We start from the raw sequence: 20,593 nt of genomic DNA, 5'->3' as shown, positions 1-20,593 counted from the left end.
ACAGAAAAAAATCACGTACTGGTACCGACTGTATCGTACGTGTTATGGATGGCGCTGAAAACATATCAAATATGAACGAATCTCAATAAGTGTGCTTGGCACTGAAATCACACGACATTGCTGAAAGTTGCCACGGATCAATTATGCCAATGACTGCCAATACAGTCCTACCCAAAACCAGCCGGTAGCTAGCAGCGCCATCCAACAAGCTAAAAAGTGAAAACCTATCCAGCCTTGCCTTCCATGGAATCCTTCACTCTGCGACCAACACTAGCCCAAACGGTAAATCCGCACACTCCAACAGTCATCTTTGAAGTCACAGCTCTTTGTTCGGCGCTGACTGCTCACACTGCAGGGACTTGACTGTGCCAACAATGTGGGAGTGAGGGGGGGCCCAATTCTTTCAGTGACTAATAACATTTCTTGGCAAAGTTCGTGGCAACCGTAACCCCCACAGAGGCGCGACTCGTATATAATCCACATTCGGTGCCGACTGAAGATTCCGAGGGTAATGACTGAGATTCACGGTGCATAACCAGCCTGGAGGGACAGAGAGTTCAATGATACAGGATCTGGCCAGGGCTTCCTCCTATCCCTTTCCTGTGCAAACTGTGTGTGTTTTGGCACTCGGCAAGTTTCCACTTGACTGGGCTCCCTTTGTAGCCCAAAAGTTGCTGTTGGAGCAGTTTGGGTAGCCCAACAGTTGCGAGACCTTCCAAAAGTGCATACAGTATGCACACATGCGTGGAGGGGGCAAGGGTTGATTCAACATTTTCGTACTCTTCTGACATTGACAATGATACACGGTTTGTGAATGATTCGGAGTGAGGAATACTCACAAGGGCCCGTTTGTTTCACAGGGATCTGGATCTTGAGTGCATGGTGATCCCCCAAATTATTTGCTCCATCCATAGGTTCTGGTGTAGGTGAGCCAATGTTGGATCACTGATTGCCATCCGTATCCGTGTGACACAAACGGGTCGTTTGAAAGCCACTGAATGGTACCCCCTACTTTATGACTTTTAGACAAATCTGGTATACTTCAAAGTGTATAACAATAACAGGAAGCTTGGTACCGGTGTACAGCAATTATGATTTGAGTGTAATTTGAGTATGATTCAGAATTAATGAGCAGTACTCCAGTGACGGTGTCCCTACATGTAAGCTTTTGTTTTACATACATTGTACTGATACATGTGGATATGATTTGAGTGTATTTTGAGTATGATTCAGAATGAGCAGTACTCCAGCGATAGTCTCCCTAAGTTTATGATTTTGAAGGGTACAAGTACCCCGATACATGTACTAAAATACAATACATAATTGAAACAAAAGCTGTTCTCCAGAACTTTTTGCCAGCATATTTAGTGAGTTTATTTTATATAACGGGTGTTGCCCTTACCCAACGCAAAAAAAAAAAAAAATTACATCTTGAAAATATTAGTGAGTTGTTTTGCAACAATCTTTGTTTCTTTTCAAGGCAGAGTGCATGACGATGCATAACTGGATTGAGCCGGTCACGTACATAGACTGGTGCACATGTACTGGGTACACGTACATGTACACTATACATGTACATAGACCGGTGCACATGTACATCCACACTACACTTTTGTTTCAGCGACTCCGGGCTTGCAGTAGCCGGCTCTCAATCATGGCTGAGTACCAGAAACAGAGTTGGTTTCCTGCCAAGGAGTTGAGCTGAGGCTGAATCATAGGAAACATGCAGGATGCCACTTCCTGTCATGAAAAATATATGTATGCACTACATGCGCATGCACATGCGTGCTGCACTGCACCTGTACATGTGCATACTAGGTGCACTGTACTTGCATGCTTCAATAGATGTATATGTACATGTATGTACATGTATCCTGGCCTACCCGGCACAAAGTACATGTACCGTACACACTGAAAACTGTCAAGCCAAAATCTGCAGAGGGCGCCAGCTAACAAAACAGGAAAAGCAATAAGCACTGTCACTTCATCATCCAGGGTTGTCACAAGATGGTACCTGTACATTCAATTATATTTAACATCAGTGCATGTCAGAAATTACCAGGTACGTACATGTATACTATACAATGTACATGGTAATGCTGCCATATTAAGAATGCCATCAAAATTTCACATGTGCTGGCCTACCATTTAAGAAAATCTAGGGCACTAGTGTGCCACCTGTCCTCCTTTAATAGTCTGATCAATGACCTGGCAACCACATGGTAGCCCATCATCTACTGGGATGGCTTATTTAAGCATCAATTTGGAATGACCCTGGCGATTGATTTAGGGCATTATAAAGTCTCTGTGGTCACTGAACATGCTGGTCAGGGATTCAGGTGACAACGCCAAACTTCAACTGGAAGGACTTTTGTTGTTCTTTTTTTTGGGGGGGGGGGAGATTTTCAGTGACTAACTGTTTAAAGGAGGATGATACATGTACATACCACCAGAACCCCGATTTCCTTTTCACATTTGGAGATGATTGCTTGTGGGGAGGGAGATATTTTGGGGGTTCTTTAAGAAGCCAAAACTGTCTGAATTGAAATCTATAATTGGTACTTATTGAACTGGTACCCCCCAAATATCCCCCCCTCCCCCGTAGTACTGTGTACAGTACATGTACAATGTATCGAAATAATCATAATTTTGAAACGTCTCTCTTCGGGTAGGGAGCCGTTTTCAAAATAACGATCTAGAGAGTCATTGGATTGACTTACACAGTCAACTGATTTTTCCTGAAAAAAATTATTTGCAAATGTACATCGTGTCAAGTTACAATGATCAACTTACATTGTACATGTATGTTACTCGTAAGATTGGCTATTACTGATGATATTCATCTTGGAAACATTAATAAGAGCATAGCTCATCCATATCTTAGTTGTTCACTCAGAAATGACCACTGGGTTGTTCATGTCAGAGCTACATGCTTAGGAATGGTCAGTGAGTAGTTGCTCCCGGAATGATCGATGCTGACTGTCAGAGCTGCTCGCTCTGTATTGACTTCAGGGCGGTGCTTTAGCCAATGAAAGCACTGGATTGGGGTGGTTATGAATAATTCATGCATGAAGAAAGCCTCTGGAGGGATTTTGGTCTTCATTTTCTGGAGAGCAATCAAATCCAAGAAGTTGGGTAGCAGGATGGTGAAAGGCTGCCGGGGAGGGGGTGTGCTACGGGGGACTTGGTCAATCAGGGAAAGGAAAGACCGTTTCTCGGGACATTGAGTGGCATACAACACTTACCTGTACATGTCTAGTCTATGAATTGCAAGGAAATCTACACACAATTGTTCTGGGGTAAAGCTGCGGGTGAGCAAAGGTAATTTGAAGTTGATGTACCATAATCAGGCAGAGGCATTTGGCATGTGGTTCAGTGGGACCCAAACACTACAAAGTTGGGGTCTGTGCGGGTCAAATGTACGCGAAAAATGTGTGGCTGAAACTAGGATCGACTCCAGGAAAGATTTGGGAGAAACTGACTATGTTAGAAATGATGTGCTATGAACTAGTGGTTCAAGGGCATGTCGCAGCATAGTGCAACTTCACATGTGGTATGCAATATGTTAATGCATGTTATATGGATGGTGGTCATCATGGTCATTGCACACTTACTGCATGGGCTTAGTGTGTAGTGCATAATAGAAATAACTTACACGTCTAGGGGAACATTTGATAGGATCGTAACACTCTGTTAGTTGGTTACTCCAGTGTGCAAGAGACATGCTGTTTCAAAGTAAACAAAATACAGCATACATGTACATGCAGACGTACATCTTGGCTCATAAATTTGTAGGATGGCTATAAAATCAAACATTTGGCTACAACTTTGGCTATTAATTGAAGTTTTCCAGCTGGAACCCTGAGTGCACATGATGGTACATACAGTGTACATGTATACCGTACTTGTCCAAGGTACATGTACACATACACGTACATGTACATACATGTATGCATTCAGAAATGGTCAACTGGTGCATGTACGTGTACGGTACACACACCCCGCACCGTCGTTGTGGAGACATACCTGTACATGTACAATTGACATTTCACCTATTTTGTGGGGGCCGAAAATGTTGTTGGGACTTAGAAATGGCCCCACAACTCGGTTCAAATTTCCCTAACAAAAGAACTTGTCCCCTGAACGTGGTGCATGCCGACCCATGTGTACAACGTACATGTACTGTACCGGTACATGTACGTGTTTGTAAATTGTACTACAAATGTCTGCGGTAAAACTGCCAAAAATACATGAACATGTACATACATGTAAATGTCCATGTATGTTTGTTACCAGGTTATGGGGACTACATGTACAAACGTGATGAAAAACCTTACATCACATGTACGGTATACTGCAGATCATAAAGATGGACCAAAAATGTCACAGGGCAAATACATGTACACGTAATTTGTCCACACATCATATTTTGGGGTTTCATCTTACACCTAATGGGAAAAAAGTAAGTAAAGTTTCCTTAGGCATTGTAGGCTCCATAAACCTCAGGGCATGTTCCAGTATTACACTGTATCTATTTTTTCTTGAGGTAACATGACGGGCAAAGGCATTTCAGGAAGCGTACCCTGCGTTTCTGAATCTGGGCATTTCTACCGCCAATTTCATGTTTGCCAGAATGTTGAGAGACTTTGAAAGTGCGGACGTTTCCGCGCACATCTGTGTAAATTGAACGCTGACCGTCAAAAACCATGTGACTGAAAATCCTTTATACTGCTTAGCTTGTGACCAGCACAGAAGTACAGTATTGCAGTAAATGCACATTGAACTGGAACATCACCTGGGACCAATTTCCCAAAAGTACCGGTATAAGTGTGCATGTACACGTAAATCTATGAAATATCTACCTACCGGTACACCAGCATTACAGAGTACCGGTAAGGGGCATCACACTTGAGGAAGGGATTTTACACATATACATGTATTTCTGATAATTTCCAAATTTCTGGACCCTGCAGAAAATGGACAAAAAATCTGTAAAAAAAATGGCTTTGGGTTAGGGCTTTTCCTCCCCCCCACATAAAGGATAATACATGTATGGCACTGTCACTGTACTGTAGTGAAGTTCAAAAAATGACACAGGCTGTCATCAGCTTGTATACTTGACCTTACACTGGTCCATCATACAGGTATACACCGGGTACCGTACATGCAAATCAACTGGACCCCAAAGAACATCCAGCAACGGTAATTTGCCCACAAACCATGGTAACCACGCTTGACACTATTAACCCCTTTATTTTCACATTTTATGCACAGCTGAAAGTAGCAGTATAATGTATTGACACAACGTCAGTGCATGGTAAAAGTTTTCCCCACCGGTCACTTTCACATGTACATGTCCCGTACATGTACTGTGGAACTTTGGACACTGAGTTGACCAAGGCTAGTAGTACATGTACACTAGAGTTGGGCAGTGCTGTACTTGCTAAAGTTACATGTGTAATTTACGTGAATGTACAGCGTACAATCAGCAGACTGTTTTCTAATAAACAGAAATATGCCTGAAATTTTGACAAGAGCCTGGAGACAAATCACTCCGGCGCATCCTTTGAGAGCAAACTGAAACCACACATTCCACTGTAGGCGTGCCACACAAAACCTACAACAAATGTCCGCCACTATGGGACAAAAAAGATTACCGCGATGTATGTAATTTACGATGGGAGTTATTTCCCCTGGGCCAGGGTTGCTGTCCTGACACAGCTTGTGAGTCCTTTCAGCACAGGCAGGATTCAAATCGCTTTCTGCAACTGACCCATATCATCTGTGACAAATGGACTACAATGACTTTTTTGTACAAAATTCTCCTGCATTCAAAGCACTTCTTTTTCCAGAATAAGTTTCAAAATACATGTACTAGTACAATGTACATGAAATCTGATGTCTGATTAATTATTATTTGAAAGTATACATGTGTTAATTTCTCTGAGAAATAAGTACAAGTACAATGCACATGTATCTCAACCAGTCAACATGATGTCAAATGTTTTTATATTGCAACAAACATGTGTGACTACAGATCTGCATGTACATGTATACATGTAAAATTTGTTACTGCAGCAATGACAAATGTGTACACGTGTACATGTACATCTTTACCCAAATCCTACTTTCTAGTAGATTATTTTTAAAGGTTCCTTCTGTGAAAGGACTGGATGATTAAATAATTTTAGCATGAACATACACAGTACATGTGTACATGTACAGTGTATGTATTTGGGGGAGTACCATCATTTTTAGGGCCTTCTGATTTCATCACTTGGCTTCCAGCTACCGGTAACAAACCACATAGAAAGAGTCAAGCAAAACATTCAAATAAAAGTGCACATGAAGCCAACACGTTTTTATTAGTTGGATTTAGAACCTGTCGACTCCAAACAATGCAATTTTAGAAAGGAAATAAAATTGTCATTATTAATTCCCAATGGTTTTTTTTGCGTGTACAAAAAAAACCTAGACTGAATTCAACCTTTTCCTCCCCAAACCTGGATCAGTTAATTGGAGAGGAAAAATGGAAGTTTACAAGTGGAGGTTTTTTATTTAATCATCCTCCAACTTTGCAAAATTTCATGCTACAGGTATGTTCTTCATCCAATAAATAAAAAACATGCTGGCCTACACGTAAATGACACAAAACACAGAACAGGGCCACTCATGTTAGCAGTGCTTTCACAATGGTTATAAATTTCGGTGTTTCAACACTAAATCAGCACCCAAGCTGTAGCCTGAATAAAACCATATAGTGTACATGTACATGTACTTACTCCATGTTCTCACAGAACTGTCATTCTGTTTTCAAGTGAAAATGGGACAGAGCAGAATTTACCTACTTTTGACGATCAAAGGGACACCGACATTTCTTTAAATCTAACAGAAGTTTTCCTTTTGTTCGCCCAGTTGGTCCTCACCACGTGGGTTTTCATGTGACAAGGCTGTATTTATTGATGTTCAGACTACTGGTACACCTGTACCCCTGACCCTCGTGTAACGAGTCGTAAATTTCTCCTACGGTTGTACACTGTTAGAGTACAAAACCCACGCTCAAGTTCAAATACATACATACATTGTACGGTTGAGAAGCAAACCAACTGTGTACTAACCTGCCAGTACTCAGGGCTCTCTTAAAGCCTTTTGTGCCAGCAAAGGACGATCTCACACGCACACTCCTCTTGCGAAACATCATTTACAGATTAATGTACATTTAAATATCAACCACAATTCCGTTCATAATGGCATTTACTGTATGTAGTCCACACAAAAATCCCCAGCAAAGCGGATTCCCTCTCAAATGGCTTTATGAATGCACGCTTCTTTGTTTGTTCAACGCGAGACACTGCGAGTTCATTTCACAGTTCAGTGGCCACAGCGATTCATCTGTTGCATCGCACACGGTGAGGTTCTCCCCAGGAACATTCACTTTTCTCCCAGAGCTGAAGGTTACATGTACATGTAGGCTTCCTCGTTGGACGGCACCATTGAATTTGCACACGCACACAAATTTACATGTACATGTATGCAAGTGTTTTAGAAGTCTGTGTTGCAGCTCCCAAGAATGCTCTGAAGGGTTGTGACTGAATTAACCACAATCCTGAAGGTGTGACTTCACTCGGCAAAACACAACTTGTAAGAACCATTCACTACTTCAACTATCATTATGGCTACGGATGGTTTTGTTCTCCCGGCAAATGTACACATCCCTTTACTCTTCATAAACTGTCACGATATTGTAAACTTTACCAAGGGCACAAAACAATGGACAGTTCCGATATCTTGAGAGTGAAACTTCATACACGTTGCGCATCGACGTCCATGGAGCCTTCATCATTTAAACAATAGTGCTTCCTGTCACATGTTTTACTTTCAGTGGGAGGCTATTGGTTTTAAGCAGCAGATCACGTACCCCAGTTAAGGCAACCAGAGAGAATTGACATGTGCAGCACACAGCGATTCCGTTCCTGCACAGCTGCGCATGGATAACAAGAGTCCAGTCCAACATTTTTATCATAATATCGATCAACTTCCTGATGGAGTTTTGGTATGATAATTGTGGACATCAAGTGGCTGAAGTGCAAGTGTATGTAATGAGCATTACACACGTTCACTTCCTTGTTGCAACATTGTACATGCACAATTTCCTGTGCAAATCTGCAGCATTTGCAACTTAAACACAATCAATGCTCCGATAGCAGGGATTTGTGGTTGGGTTTTCAACTTGATCCAAGGAGTCAGAGGGATTTGGCGTCACTTGCAAAGGGTCTTTGCAGCTTCGTGAACTCGCACGTGTACGCCCACAAAAGCTGTGGAATGCAATACATATCATCGGGACGTGTACTAGGTCTACCCTAGTAGGGTCAATCCCGAACGTGCAATGTGATGGACATGGGAAACCACCGGGGCACGTGTACACGTAATATTCATGTTGTTACATGCATGTCTTTTTACAGCTTCGGCACACCCGCTGCCATAAAACAGCACAAAGGTTTCCAAAAGTCCATACACACCTCCCTGAGCTCAAATCCAATCTTGCATCCCAGTGTACTCTGAAAAATGTCAAGACCTACACATAGTACACTGTCCGGAGTTCCAAAGTACCATAAGTTGTCTGATATTTAAGCCTGAAATCAATTCACTGTACTTGTAAACTTATGTACATGTCGATATACCTCATCACATGCTAGTTCCGCATATGAATCTATGCAGATGAATGCCTAGTGATAAATATCAATTATCAAAAGCAGCATGTAGCATTCCACAGAAGAAGCTGTTACTTAATGTCAGTTCAACCACTTCCACATAAATATCCACGTGAGAACTTCCATGTATCACTTGTAACTCTTGCCCGAATCCCTTTGAAAAAAGTATCCAATCAGGTAAGGGACTGATCAGATGTCAAACAAACTCCAAACCGTTGCTCTATCAGCTGTGCACCAATATCCATCGAATATCGGGCAGAAATTTCCCGTCGGCTAAATCCGCCAAGCCTCTAATGCAATAACCGAAAAGTGAGGGGGCGGGCCCTCCCAGGACCCACCCTACAATAGCCTTCACCCGCAGATGGCCCAACACGATTTCAGCGGATCCAAGGCAGACGTGCTTTCAGATGTCTGAGCCAGGCCCCACCAAGTGCACTTTATTTGAAGAATCTTGGCGGCACACAGGTACATGTACGTGTAGGCATTCTCGATTTCTACACCGTAGCAACAAGAAACACTTGTCTACCAAAAGTAGTACCCACAGACACCCAAAAAAAAATACTCCAAAGAACCTGACACTGACACTTCTGCATTTAGATCTACACCGCATCTGAACAGGCAAACCCAGACGTCAAATTACTGCAGTACACGCATACATGTATGTCTCCAGAAGGCAGCGTGTCTAAGTTTAGAACCAGTTTCCCCAGGGGGGAAGGAGACAGTCTGAATCATACGTGCTGAGCTCTCCGAGCCCGACCACGTGGATCGGACGCACACCCTGGAAGCGACATCCGACAAGTAGCGGCCACAACCTGAAACGGGCCCAGATAGCATCGCGCCTGCCCTTCAAAACACTCAGGTCAAAGGGGCTCACTCTCCACCTTCCCACACAAATTCAAAGACCACTGCTTTCCAATTACAGAGATTAATATCTCCCCCTTAACGGTAACTCCTCCTGGTTTATTCTGGAGTCCTTGCTTTTCACTTCAGAAGTTTCTGAGTCCACAGTAGATGAAACAGCTGGAGTTTTTTTTGCCTAGCAAAGAGCGACCAGCTACTGGTACATATACAGGGTTCCTGCATCTAAAGGACAATTAAATTCCATGATTTTTCCATGACAAACTTACATGTATTAAATCCTCGACTCAATAGCACAAGTTCTTGGAATATTCAGAATTCTGAAGTTGCAAATAATATCACGCATTTTATGCACTTATTTCTGATAATACATGTAGAAATCACACACAGTTTTTGAAAACTTCCCTGACTTTTCAAAGACTTTAGTCATTTTTACAAAATTTCATGACTTTTCCGGGCCAAACAAATTTCCATGACTCTTTAGTGTCTTTTCCAGGCCGCGGGAACACTGATGTAAATTCAAAAGTCTGTTTAATATTTGTAATGCACAGTTGTACTGTTATTACAGGAGAACAGCCACATCTGAAATGGGCATTTTTACCCGAGGCTATGCTATTGCTAGTCTTTATGGCACACCAGCAGCCACAAGCCACAGCCACAAACTAATAACAGTCAATTTAGACACAGCTGACTAACTTTTTGCACAGAAAATATTTGCTTAGCAACAACCACATCACAGGCTGATCAGTTCCATGCAAGTGTACGCTACCGGAGACCGGCTTGTCTGCTCAATCTCGCTGAACCCAAGAAGTTGCTTTCAAGCAAATTCGCTAACTCTACCTTTCTTCAAGTTCCAGCTCCCCGCAGCCAACCTCTGGAGGACAGGATGACCGGGTCCCCAGGACCGGTGAGACGTCTGCCATCACTCCCCCTAGTACAGGGCCTCCGAGCTGCCGGAAGAGTCAAGTCAAAAGGGACCGTGTCACCCGGAGGGAGGGATGCCGATTGTTGAAGTCATGGATGTGCTGACAGGGGCTCCTGTGAACTAACAGAAAAATTCCACACAAAGTTGACTTTTACATGTAACAGAAATGAGTTCATGACGTGAGATGAGCATTCCACCTACATGCAGCACATATTTCACAGTAACCAAAGAGTTTAACCTAAACTCCCTAGGGTATGTGCAAAATCACACTAAAATTGAAGGATTCAGGAATATCAGGGCTGTTAGCTCAATTTCTGCAGACAAACAATGTCTGATAAAAGTGTACATGTACTGGTATTTTTTTCTCCTTGCCAATTTATTCAAAATGATGGCCCAGGGCACTCAGTACTGGTACATTTGCCACTTGGCAACAACGGTACATGTACCTGTTACTGACAACCACAGAAGTACAATGAAGTCACAAACATGTGCACCATCTTTTTTCTAAAAGCGCTGGGCAAGAACTCAATCCTGTGTGGAGCTGTTTTTCAATCAGTGGAACCTCACCACATGTACAGTAACATACAAATACATGTACACGTACATGTACCGCCGTCCACCTTGCACATCCCTTTAGTGAATTTTGATAGAAGCACAGCATGAGTCACAGGATACTGCCCCCAAAAATATTCCACAGCATTAAGAGAAAATTTGTGGAACTATGTACATGTATAACATGTACACATGTACGCCCATGTACATGTACCATGTACGCACATTCTTTGTATGGATACACAAACTACTATGTACATACAGTGTAAGGTTCCCAACCGGTACATGTACCCGTAGGTCTACATGTACATGTACAAAGTACTATAAGTGTGCATTGTAAATGTACAATGTACATGTATCTGTACAATACTTGATACAGTACATGTACATGTACATTACATCAACTTGCATATGATGGCTTCATAAAATTTGCCAGTGCACGTACATGTACATGCATACGTGTACATGTATGTACGTACAGCACATGTACATACATGTACATCATGTACAAAGTACATGAGCATACATGTACAGGTGTAATATGCACCATGCAAACATTATCACCACTTTCCCAGTGCTCTGTCAAATTAATGTAACATGTTGCCTGCATGATGACACTGAGGGTCATGCAGCCGACATACCCAGCACCGTAGAATTACATGTACACACTTGATGCAATGACCCTATTGCTTCCTGTCTCAACGTCGGCACTTGCACCCTCCCACAGCCACCAAACCTCGCCCCTCATCACCCACTTTTCTTCTACCCCTCCCTGACAGTTCAAACTCCTGTACCCTTGCGGGTAATTTCAAGACTCCTACACTGTACAGGTGGGTAATTCCAGGAATTTGGGGTCCAAAAGTGTGACATTTTGGTGTCGCTGTTACATCTGACCTTTGTGATTTGACAAGGAAATATCACCAGAATTGATTTCAAAGTCTTACTATTTGTTTGGCAGGTCATTTGCATTAATTCATCACTCCTGGAAATTAGAAAATGTGTTCTGAACTTACAAGACCATAGGTCGGATGTGACGGGGACACGAACAAAAATCGATCCCTAATTTCTGGAATTACCCTTGGACAACCGTAGCTGGGAGTGTCAGCCGCTACTGTTGCCAAATGGTGAGTACCAATAGAGTAAACCTTGAGCAGCTGTCAACCCAAAATGACACTACCCGTGCATAAGGAGTATTTGGCTGAACAAGTGTGAACATTCTGCTGTTTGGCTACTAATCAAACATTTTCTGGATGGAGTCCTGGCTTCACTACATCTAACTCTCACTGCGCCAACCATGGAGGAAGGAATGCCCCAACTTATTCTGTTTAAAAAATGATGAAGGAGAGCGTACATGTATGAAACGAGGACGATGGTACCGTATTTAATCACTGCTCCCAAGTGGAGTTTAATTTCATCCAGCCTGCCACAGGCACGCCAAATGTACAGCGTATGAAATGGTTCTTCCTCAGAATGGACATTAAAATGCACGAGGCCGGAAGATTTGGGGACAGACTTCATACTCTCACTCAGCATATATCATGTTAACATATTCGGGGAGCTTGAAGTCTGTTCACGGACTCTCTTCAAGAGTGCAGCCTATTTAGGCAGGGTGGCTAACCTGAGAAGCACACATGTACACATGCATACGAGTACATGTACGGTGCATGTACAGGTAAGCTATCGGTACGTGTAAAACCCCATGGATACTAGCAGCAGTAATTCATTTCACGATGTACTTGTCATTCCTGTCATATTGAATGGGATCACTATGCCGTCTGTAATATGTCAGGCATCTGGGTGTTTGATCAAGGCACTGACAGCCAATGAAACATTTCCCATGCACAGGAACTGCCACAGTTATGCGGAATGTCATTAGGTCAGTGCATGTGATTTTATGAAAAACATTTTAAAAGAACATGTACACTGTATATATCGAGATGTACACATGTACCAGTACTTCAGATATTGAGGCGAACAAATAACATGTACATGTACACTGTACATGTACAAGGTCTTGGTTTAAGAATAAATTTCACATTTTAATTTGGGACTAGCATTTTCAATTTTAAGAAATGTACACAGTACATGTAGAAGGTATTGGTTTAAGAATAAATTTCACATTTTAATTTGGGACTAGCATTTTCAATTTTAAGAAATGTACACAGTACATGTACAAGGTCTTGGTTTAAGAATAAATTTCACATTTTAATTTGGGACTAGCATTTTCAATTTTAAGAAATGTACACAGTACATGTACAAGGTCTTGGTTTAAGAATAAATTTCACATTTTAATTTGGGACGAGCATTTTCAATTTTAAGAAATGTACACGGTATATGTAGAAGGTCTTGCTTGGTTTAAGAATAAATTTCACATTTTAATTTGCAACTAACATATTCAATTTTAAGAAATTCACACAGTACATGTACATGTAGGTCTTGGTTTAAGAATAAATTTCACATTTTAATTTGAAACTAGCATTTTCAATTTTAAGAAATTATACGTGTACATGTATTTCGTTTCAGTATTTCAGAAATCTCACTGTTATCTACGTACACATTACATTTAGTCTAGATTATTTAAAGAAAATAATATTAGGGGTCTTGGTTTGATAACAAAATTCTTATTCGCAGCTATTGTACATGTACTTGTGTACACTGTTCCAGTCACGCACTGCACACGTACATGTACATGTACGTGTACATACATGTATGCACATCATGTAGGTCCTGGGCCATTTTTACAGATTTCTATGAGCCCACCAAACTCAACATTTTCCATATAAATGTACTGGTATTTGCCAGCACATCCCACTAACACATCCCTGAATTAATCAATGTCATTTCCCCTCCCCACAATTCACATATGTTACTTCTGGTGCTTAACAATAACATATTTGGTGAGTAAAATTCTTTTCAATTCCAGAAACCACAACATTCCAGCTTTGTACTACACATGTATACATGTCCCAGTTGCATTAGTACAATGTATTACAATGTCAGTACTGTCATGAAAAATGAGCATTCAACACCTCCACTGTACTGAACTGAATGTACAGTACCAGCCCATACATGAGTAGTGTATGCATAAACTTGTGCAAATGTACAGTACATTGTGTTGGTGGGTGGGTAAAGTACATGTACAGTACTGACTGCAAATTTTAGGGCAAGATACACTGTCGACACTGCAGGTGTTTTCATACATGTAAATGTACATTGTGCATATTCGAGTCATGACTGAAAGCAAGTTGGAATTTCATTTTCCCATTTATAGTCCACTCTGTGGTTGACCTCCACATGCAATACGTACATAGCCTACATCATGGGTGGAGAAACCATGATTCTCTGACTGATTCCTTAAACCCTCTTTTAGCAAGTAAAACCTGAGATAATTGTACATGTACGGTACATGGACAACCAAAAGCCATCCAGACATCCCTCAGGCCAAAACTTGCGTGTTTACAACGGTGCATGTGTACATGTACATGTATATGCCACATACGTACACTGTACTTGGGGGTGTTAGTGTTGTCTGTTCCTTCCTCAACTGTGTGACTAACTTCACATGTAACGAAGTTACCGCTGGGTAACAGACTTTGACATGTACCACATGCCCCTTTTATTTTGTTTGTCTGAACTAAATGGGAAATGCTTACTCATTCATGTATGTACATGTATTTAGTCAAATAAAATCAACCTACCAGTATGTACATGTACATGTACATGATAGGCCCTTGATGCCTCCATGATCACAACCAGACCGATCATTTTTTCTGATACAACTTTATACTTGACATAGGTGTACCCGCAGGTGCATAACAAGTTTATAAAAATGATATATCGGTACATACATAGGATATTGTGCACATGTATCCCACCTCAGGTAACTATAACAAATACATGTAAGGTACAGTGTAAGACTGTACATGTATATGTACACGTATCACAGAGCACATGTACCAGAACTTACATGTATGATGGTCAAATTTTAAGCCTTTGACATTGTGGCCAAATCACTATTAAAATGTGTACAGGTGCTGTAGGCCCACCAATATTGTACAAATACTGCTGTAACCATGTGTTGTACCATAAGCAATTTGAAGCAACTGCCTGCATGCATGTGACCTCTTCAAGTGTGAGTGTCAGGACAAGGTCAGCAGCAAGTGGCTCAGCAAAGTACAAAGGCAGTTCACTGAAACCAAAACCATCTGGTTGCCCAATGTTGGCTCGATCATTAGCATGGGCAAGGCAGATAAAGCAGCCACATGTATGAGGAGATGTGGTTCAGTTTTTTAATCTTCTGGGACTACCCCAGGTACATTTACTAGGCCAATACGTGCAAACGCTGCAAGGTCTGGAATACACATCACATGTAAGGAACTGGGGAAGATTTTGAACAAACATACATGTACATAGAAAGTAGGTTTGCGGTAGCACCATGCGGTTCTGACAAGAACCAGTGGTACTCGTACATGTACATAAATGTATCTGCATCAGGCATGCACACAAAGAATGCCTACATGTACAGGCTGGTCAACAAGCAGAACTTCTATGGTACCTTACGTGGTGTACATGAACATGCCCAATGAACCTTTAAACTAACAAGAAAGGATTTAGCCTTAACATGTTAACACAAATTACAATACAGTAGGATCTCAATCACAATGCATTAAAACATGTATGTGTACACATGTACATGTACACATGTAAAACATACCAGTACACATGTTGCACAGGCTCAGTTGAAAAACAAGCAAGTATTCTGAAGTAATTTAAATGACAGTGATCACACTGGAAGGGGGGAGGGGTGGATTCTAGTTAAGCTTCAACTCATTTTCCTTCACACGCTTCCTCAATCCACATTGTGCACATTCAGCAGCAAAAGCAGTGACTGATTACACACTGACCTCTCTACAGACATGCCATGCTGAAACGAAAGAGAGGCTGCACTTGCAGAACAACTTGTCGCAGCTGTTACTACAGCAGGGACCAGTCTCATTGAACTGCTACAAGTCAAACTTGGCCAAGCGCACAAAGTGATTTACAAAGTCAAAACAGGTTCCTAGTTACCGGCTAGAATGTCATGGAATGCTTACATGTACATTACGTGCAGTACATGTACACGTAACTGGCACATGTATGCACTGAACAAGGACCGGTTCTAAGTTGATGTTTCTGCTTTCAACATAAATTTGCCAGGCAGCCAGTCTCTGCTGAGCAAACCTACCGGTGTAGGTGAAATATGGCCGGGAATGATGCATGAAATGTAACTATAATTTATAAAAAAAGATCGGTGTGGCATAAATGTGCAAAAGCCCTGTCCAGGTTTATTTTCATTAATTTACTTTTATCTACTTAATTTCATGTTCATCCAACGAGCAACAGAACTGTAAATGTAGTAGTACCGTACATGTACAAATTACAAAATGATAAAATTTATAATGCAGCCCCTAAAACTTTGTTATATTATACGGATAGGAGGAAATCCCTTGACAAATATTTCGGGGAAAGGCCACAGAGTAAGGAAAGGGACTGAAAAACCCAATCCACATGCCATACTATGGGATTTCATGGAAAAGGAACATGGGATTTGCAGAGATGGAAAACAAGGAAAGTACTTAGGACTGTGCCAACCTGACCCCCAATAATGGTTGAAACCATGTTGAAACCAAGGCACACAGATAGGGAAGATATGAAACACTCTTGTTGGGCGAAATATTTAGATCGATTACCAATTTACCGTTGGTGCACTGCATACATTCTATGAATCAAATACACAAGACAGACTTTAAAATGTTGATAAACCTACACAGAAATTGAAAGGAGGGTAGGCTAAAGCTAAAAAACCAATTCTCAATGGTTTGACATCTGTTTTTAAGTTGCTCCTGCCAGTCAGACCTACAGGTATGTGTATACAGCCTCCCAGGAAAAGGTTATTTACAGTACATGTAGGCCCCGTACAAGTATTTTCTATCAAGTGTGATGTACCAAATTATCAGCTGTCACCATTACGACCATGGTCACCACTAACAGAGCTACTATATCATGTGTAAACGTACGCAGCGGCACTGTGTTTCAGTCATGACTATTAAAGTATTATGAATATGACAGTCTATTGTCAGCCATCAAATTCAAATGTGTCAAACCATGCAAACATGTCAAATTTTGCAGCGAAAAAGCTTCAATTTCAAAAGTGTCTACTGTATGTATTGTACTACTACTAGGCCTAGGCCTACATCATGTATATAGGCTATAGACAGCCTAGGCCCTATGATCTCCTTAAAATAAATAGAAAAGAGTTTTTTTCTCCTGCTGTTTCATATTTATTTCCGTCAGTAGGGCCCTATTTAGAACCTCACTCAGCCCACGATCTGTGCCAGGCAAAGGCGCAGGGCGTCCCCTGTACCGTATGTCGTCAGTTGCTCAGCGGTCGTCGAAGACCACCGGGCGGTACGGCGGTATCGGTGATGCGCGCTGCATAACGCGGCCAAAAATAACGTCAAAACACAATGCCACAGTCACGGGAAAGAAACATGTACCACTCACCTTTTCTTGAAACAAGTAAAATTTCTTCTTCGGCCGTCCGAGATGTTTCTCCAAACAAACAGATTTAATGATGACTAAGATGCAGGGTAAGAACTACGGCTAAACTAAAATTTTGCTCCACACATCGCAAATTTCTTAGTCTAGGTCTGTAGCCATTTTGAATTTTTCATCAGATCTGAGACCAGACTATTTAAGAGTTCAGCACAAAAATATTACTGAATGGCGTTGAGGCGGTGATACGACTATTAGTCACCAGGGTTTCGGTCTCCCTTTTCTGACACACACACCGCATGATTCATCAGTGATATGCTTAAACTTGTACTAGTCGTTGGACTTGTGAAATTTCGTCGAAAAGCTCCGTTCCAATGTTACAACTCGGTGCCATTTTTTTATTAACAAGATAAAGGACCTGTGCGAAGTTTATTAAGTGGTCGGGAACCTATCCTGTAACCGCAGGAGGGCGGAATTCAATTTCCCGATAGAATTTTTGTTTCCCGCTATTATTTTCTTTCAGTGCGTACAAATAAAACAAGTGAAACTAATAATAGACTTATACATGTAGTTAATATTAATTTTGCATAATGCACCTGGAATAATACATGTACTTCAAGTTGACATTTTGCCGGCTGGAATATAACTTCAAAGATGGCAAGGCAGGTAGCAAGTTGAGGCAAATAATACAAAATAAGAAAGATTAATTATTTCGAGGCTCAGGGTCATGGTGTACTGTTTTGAAATGACTAATTCGGGAGTTCAAACAGTGCAACTTTACGCCTACCATTTCCAAGGACGGATATAGAAAGTTTCAGAGGGCAAAACGTATGGGCGGCCAAAAAGACCAAAATTAATTTTAACAAAAATCAACAATTACGAGCACACAGAATCTTCTTATTCAAAAAATCTAAATAATAAAACACAAGACAAGCACCAAAATCATTTGAGAAACAAATTATCAAAAAAATAATTAAAAAAATAAAAGTTACATGTCACAAAAAATAATTTCACCAAAAATGAATAATCACGGGCGAACAACATTTTCTGATCAAAATGTAAACGGTAAAACACAAAACAAACTCTTAAAAAATTATAACAGAATTGATTTAAAAAATAAGTATTTATTCTTTGGTGCCACGGGCGTCAAAATTAATATTGCTTTCTCAGAATTTTCATTATTCATAGTCATTTGCCTTATCTTCAATCGCTTTTCACATTGCTCGTAACATTGTTGTCAATTCGCTAGACTGAGTTACGTGACGTAACATACGAGCAAAGGCAAATACATCAGGAAGCATACCATGACCCTAGCACGCACGTATATTTTCGAATCCGTGTACACGTATTATTATAGAGTTTTTTGCACGTGACATACAGTAACACAAAGGGAAAAGTACGTAGTACAGGCAGCTGACCGGTCCGTGGAGTCGAGTGCATTTTCGAATCTGTGTATTTCTATTGACAGCATAAGTAGAGAACAAAAAACACTAAATCAACTGCAGTAGCTGCATGCGACAATAAACATAAAAACCTGAAAGAAAACAAGCATAACAAAATGAGTATTTCTCATAAGTGGAATTTTACTGGCTCTCAGACCGCAACGCCCATATGCCGGGCTTATGCTGCGTTCTTCACATTCTATTGTGGAGGGCGCTGTTTGACAAAATGAGCCAAAATCTTCAGTTATACGAGGGATATCGCCAGTAAATAGTCTGGGATTGAAAGGGTCCAAATTAAGTTAAGGCTTGGGATCGACGGACTCCGGTGGTGTAGTTTCAAACCCTTGTCGATGTTCTGCCGCACTCTCACTGAACATCACAATGGCCCTCTCCTGGCAATCTGCTTCGATCGAGACCAGCCGAACAGACGACAATCACGAATCGCGTGAAAGCTATGGACAAACCATTGACATTTCCATGGACAATCCTGGTGGCGCCCTATAGGCATTGCGTTAGGACATTCGTACAAGGATCAGCCGGGTAAATAAAAAGTGACGAATTCTCCGCTAACACTTATTATGTGAGAGCACCTACATACGCAGATTTTCTTTTCGCTCGTTTTCATTTTGTTCGATAAAAAGGACAAAAATCAATTCAATTTGATGAACGGATGAAACAACCCCCCCCAAAAAAATTAACGACTGCGGCTCAGGGCATGTATTTTGCGAGCCCGTTGGACGGAAATGAGAGAAAACAAAAGAAACCATTGGCTGGGAAATTAAGGAGTGATGATGCATTCATCCACTTATTTTGAGAGAGCAGTTCCTATTTATTCGGATTTTCTGTTGCTCTTTTATCATTTTTTCAATAAAATATGACTGAAATTAATCCCAATTAATGAATCGATGAGATAAAAACAATGAAAAGTCAACAACAAAGAGCGAATTGCATGTACTTTGCAAGAAAGGTGGACAGAAATGAAAGGAAACAGTAAAAATAAACTATAATAAACACCACGAAAGGTTGACAGCGCACGACGCGTGGCGTCGTGCGTCGTGTCGTACGTGCGCGTCGTGCTTCAGGCGACGCGATGCACGACACGCTCGACGCACGACGCGACGGGTGACGGCACGACGCGACGCGTCGTGCGTGTGTACAAACAAAATGGCAAGAAGGCGACGGTTCGACCCGATGGCACGATCGACGCAAAGGAGCCGCCGTGCCGTCTGGTTGCGTCGCTTGGAGGGATACAAGAAAGAGAGAGAGAAATGTTTGTCGTAAATAGTACACCATACGCCATAGCTTGGTGGGCGGGCCGAAATGGTCGTCTCCAATGTGGGCTCAGACATTTGAGATTTATAATTACTAAAGATTGCAATTTTCTTAGCACTTTAGTAGGTACGTTTGCTTCGTGCGAATTTATCCCCATTTGTGGAGAAATAAATCAAAACTGAAGTGGTGTATGACACGGCATGAACTACAGTCCAGATCGGGGCACTAGAAACTGCCAAAGCAACTCAACTGGTTTGAAAAAAAATCTAGATTCCTGATTTCCTTTTCTTTCCTTCTTG

At 41.4% G+C, this 20,593-nt stretch overlaps 1 protein-coding gene across 5 annotated transcripts in view; it reads right to left on the bottom strand.

The window, feature by feature from the left end:
• LOC110988800 (uncharacterized) overlaps nucleotides 1-17,813 on the bottom strand; it is a 61,461-nt gene extending 43,648 nt beyond the window's left edge. For 2 of the 5 annotated variants that reach the window (XM_022252650.2, XM_022252648.2), the window contains exons 1-2: nucleotides 17,590-17,812; nucleotides 10,410-10,614 (exon numbers count right to left, since the gene is read on the bottom strand). In XM_022252650.2, coding sequence (XP_022108342.2) covers nucleotides 10,410-10,492 — 83 coding nt within the window. In that variant the 5' untranslated portion in view covers nucleotides 10,493-10,614; nucleotides 17,590-17,812. Of the gene's footprint in view, nucleotides 1-238; nucleotides 625-7,118; nucleotides 7,992-10,409; nucleotides 10,615-17,589 lie in introns of those variants that run through there. The other 3 variants (XM_022252643.2, XM_022252644.2, XM_087142003.1) reach the window with 3 other exon arrangements.
• Between the last annotated feature and the right edge of the window lie 2,780 nt (nucleotides 17,814-20,593).

The sequence above is a fragment of the Acanthaster planci genome, linkage group LG10, assembly GCF_054643075.1.
Source record: "Acanthaster planci isolate LZ-2023a linkage group LG10, COTS_SCS, whole genome shotgun sequence".
Lineage (NCBI taxonomy): Eukaryota > Metazoa > Echinodermata > Asteroidea > Valvatida > Acanthasteridae > Acanthaster > Acanthaster planci.
This window is presented reverse-complemented; position numbering and strand designations above follow the sequence as displayed.